At 41.5% G+C, this 3,685-nt stretch overlaps 1 protein-coding gene across 1 annotated transcript in view; it reads right to left on the reverse strand.

Annotated features, from left to right (window-relative positions):
• LOC148095498 (uncharacterized) overlaps nucleotides 1-3,079 on the reverse strand; it is a 10,360-nt gene extending 7,281 nt beyond the window's left edge. The window contains exon 1 of the mRNA XM_087837057.1: nucleotides 2,980-3,079. Coding sequence (XP_087693183.1) covers nucleotides 2,980-3,079 — 100 coding nt within the window. The remainder of the gene's footprint in view (nucleotides 1-2,979) is intronic.
• Nucleotides 3,080-3,685: the final 606 nt, after the last annotated feature.

Here is a 3,685-nt window from a genome sequence, read left to right on the forward strand (position 1 = left end):
CCGCTGCTGAAGCCAGTGCATGTCCAGGCCCGTCTGAAGTTTGCCAGAGAGCACATGGATGATACAGCAGAGGATTGGGAGAATGTCATGTGGTCAGATGAAACCAAAGTAGAACTTTTTGGTATAAACTCAACTCGTCGTGTTTGGAGGAAGAAGAATACTGAGTTGCATCCCAAGAACACCATACCTACTGTGAAGCATGGGGGTGGAAACATCATGCTATGGGGCTGTTTTTCTGCCAAGGGGACAGGACGACTGATCCGTGTTAAGGACAGAATGAATGGGGCCAAGTATCGTGAGATTTTGAGCCAAAACCTCCTTCCATCAGTGAGAACTTTGAAGATGAAACGAGGCTGGGTCTTCCAACATGACAATGATCCAAAACACACCGCCCGGGCAACAAAGGAGTGGCTCCGTAAGAAGCATTTGAAAGTCCTGGAGTGGCCTAGCCAGTCTCCAGACCTCAACCCCATAGAAAATCTGTGGCGGGAGTTGAAAGTCCGTGTTGTTCGGCGACAGCCCCAAAACATCACTGCTCTTGAGAAGATCTGCATGGAGGAATGGGCCAAAATACCAGCTACTGTGTGTGCAAACCTGGTAAAGACCTATAGTAAACGTTTGACCTCTGTTATTGCCAACAAAGGTTATGTTACAAAGTATTGAGTTGTATTTTTGTTATTGACCAAATACTTATTTTCCACCCTGATTTACGAATAAATTCTTTACAAATCCTAACATGTGAATTCATGGATTTTTTTTTCACATTCTGTCTCTCACAGTTGAAGTGTACCTCTGGTGCAAATTACTGACCTCTGTCATCATTTTAAGTGGGGGAACTTGCACAATCGGTGGCTGACTAAATACTTTTTTGCCCCACTGTATGTGTATGTATACATATATGTGTATGTATGTATACATACATGTGTATGTGTATGTATGTATACATACATACACACACATACACATACATAAACATACATGTGTATGTATACATCCATCCATCCATCCATTCGCTTCCGCTTATCCTTTTCAGGGTCGCGGGGGGCGCTGGAGCCTATCCCAGCTGTCATAGGGCGAGAGGCGGGGTACACCCTGGACAGGTCGCCAGTCTGTCGCAGGGCCAACACACAGGGACAGACAACCACTTGCACTCACATTCACACCTAATGGCAATTTGGATTTTCCAATTAACCTATCCCCACAAGCTGCATGTCTTTGGACGGTGGGAGGAAGCCGGAGTACCCGGAAAGAACCCACGCAAACACGGGGAGAACATGCAAACTCCACACAGAAAGACCCCGGCCTGATGTTGGAACTGATGTTGCTGTGCGGCAACAGTGCTAACCACCGTGCCACCGTGCTGCCCCAGCACATATATGTGTATGTATGTATACATACACATATATGTGTATGTATGTATGTCACGATCCTGGGTCATAAGACCCAGTGTTTTGAGTTTAGTTTATTTGGATGTTTATATGAAGCGCCTTGAGGCGACTTTTGTTGTGATTTGGCGCTATATAAATAAAATTGAATTGAATTGAATTGAATTATATGATTAAGCTCATGAGTTTTTCTAGTTCTTTGTTATTAGATTCCCCTTGTGTCTTCCAACCCCTGTTAAGTCTCCCCTGCTCTTCATGTGTTTCATCTCTGTGTCTTACGTTGTCAAGTTCTGGTTGTCATGTCTGCGTCTCATCATGTTTCCTATTTTATTTTGAAGAGATCTTGTGTTTTTATATTATGGATTATGTTTTGAGTCCTTCGTTGTACTGTTTCTTGTTTCCCTAGATTTCAGTTATGGTTATCATAGGTTTAGTTCTTTGGCTTTGTAATATGGCTTCCCTGTGTTCAATGTTGTGTCTACTGTGACCATTTTGTACCATGTTTCTGGTCCCTATGTTCTGTCCTCTCAGTTGCTGTTAAGTTTGCATGTTTAGAGTTCAGTCAGTGTGTTTCCTGTTTTACTTTGAAGGTCCATGTCTCATGTGAGTGTTTCTAGTTTTGCTTCCCTTGTCTCGTCCAGCCTGATTACTCCCTGCTGTGCTCTCCTTCTGTGTCTCATTCCCTCGTTATCCCTCTGTGTATTTAAGCCCTGTGTTGCTCTTTGTCAGTGTCGTAGTCTCCCTCATGGCTGTGTTTCCCTGTGTGTTAGTTATCCATGTCCCAGTTTAGTTTAGTTATATTTTTCGTGCCCTTCTGCAATAAAGCAGCTTTTTGAGTTTAATTCCTGTGTGGTGAGTTTTGCGTTTGGGTCCTTCTCCTGCCTGGACACAGCCGAAACATGACTGTGTGTGTGCACATACACATGTCCAACTTTACTGATTTAAAATCATGTTTACAGCCTGCTATAAAAAAAAGTTTGGTCCCTGTGGATAGAGTCTCCCTTCAAAACAACTGCAGGGTAATTATTCTGTATCATGTATCTGATACTGGAGTTAGGGGCGTGGCTACTTTTACTGGCAGAAAGGCTGGAGTGATGGGAACCTGTTTGGGCTCATGTCTGCTGCTTCAGCTTATGGTCTTTATGGTCTACAGTGACCTCTTGTGGACATTGTTAAATACTGCTGTGTTGAGTAAATGATGTGTTGTGATTGTTTCTTAGTTATCTTTGACTCTACTAATTAAAGAATTGCCTGTTTCTGTTTCCAGAAAACCATGCTCATAGTCACACATACCGTATCTTCTACAACTGTAAGTTCACGTATGGCTGCACTGCATTTGGATTAAGCCTGGCAAGCTCTGATGTAACCAATTCTTCTGTGGAACTTAAATAAAGACAATTAACTGAACTCCTGGACTGCTGCCGTCATCAGCAGAAGACTTAGGCCAGACTTGTATACCCAGCAGTTCCAGTATATATATGTATATATGTATATGTGTAGATAGATAGATAGATAGATAGATATTCTACAATCGACTGGCTTTAAAAAATGAAAGTTTGTGATGCATCAAGAATTTTTACATGTAAATTCTTACCAGGGACGAGCGCGTCACTGCGACAGTCGTACAGCATCCCGACGCTGAAAGGCCGACCGAGCGCTGCCACCTCCATCGCACCGCCTGATGTACCGTCCATCCTTCAGTCTAACCTGGAAAACATAGTAAAAGTTTGAGGATGTTTTTCTGGTTCTTCTGCTGTCCAGCTGTTTGTTTTTATACCATTACTATAACTGACAACATCTGGAATAGTTCCACCTGGCACCTCCTGGGTGAGACAGCGACAGTGTAGTAGGTTGTAAAATGTTGCACGTTCAGTTTTATGGAAACAAACTGTTTCTGTTTATAACTGTCAATAACACCTCTTATACATTTACATACTAAGATAAAACCTTATTACATCAGTAGATGGTGATCCTGCACAGCTGTGGATCCACTGGAAAGCAAACAGCTGCAGGTTCAGGCATTAAAACTCTTTGTTGATTAATTAAACTAAATTAATTGTATAATTAATTATAAATAAATAAATTTATATACAAAACCAAAAACAGTAGGACCTTCCACATGTTAGAGAACAACACTAACCACTATGGACACACAGGAATCTGTGAGAAAAAAACATCAAAGTTATTCATGTTGCTGTGTTTGTATTTAAGGACTGTTGATTAAATGTTATGTGTGTTATAAAATATTGTTGAATTAATTCTTAAACATATTTTAGTTCTTACTGAGTTTTAACTGCTTT

Source organism: Neolamprologus brichardi, unplaced genomic scaffold (assembly GCF_056152115.1).
Source record: "Neolamprologus brichardi isolate AB-2024 unplaced genomic scaffold, ASM5615211v1 NODE_ptg000071l+_length_46296_cov_1, whole genome shotgun sequence".
Taxonomy (NCBI): Eukaryota; Metazoa; Chordata; class Actinopteri; order Cichliformes; family Cichlidae; genus Neolamprologus; species Neolamprologus brichardi.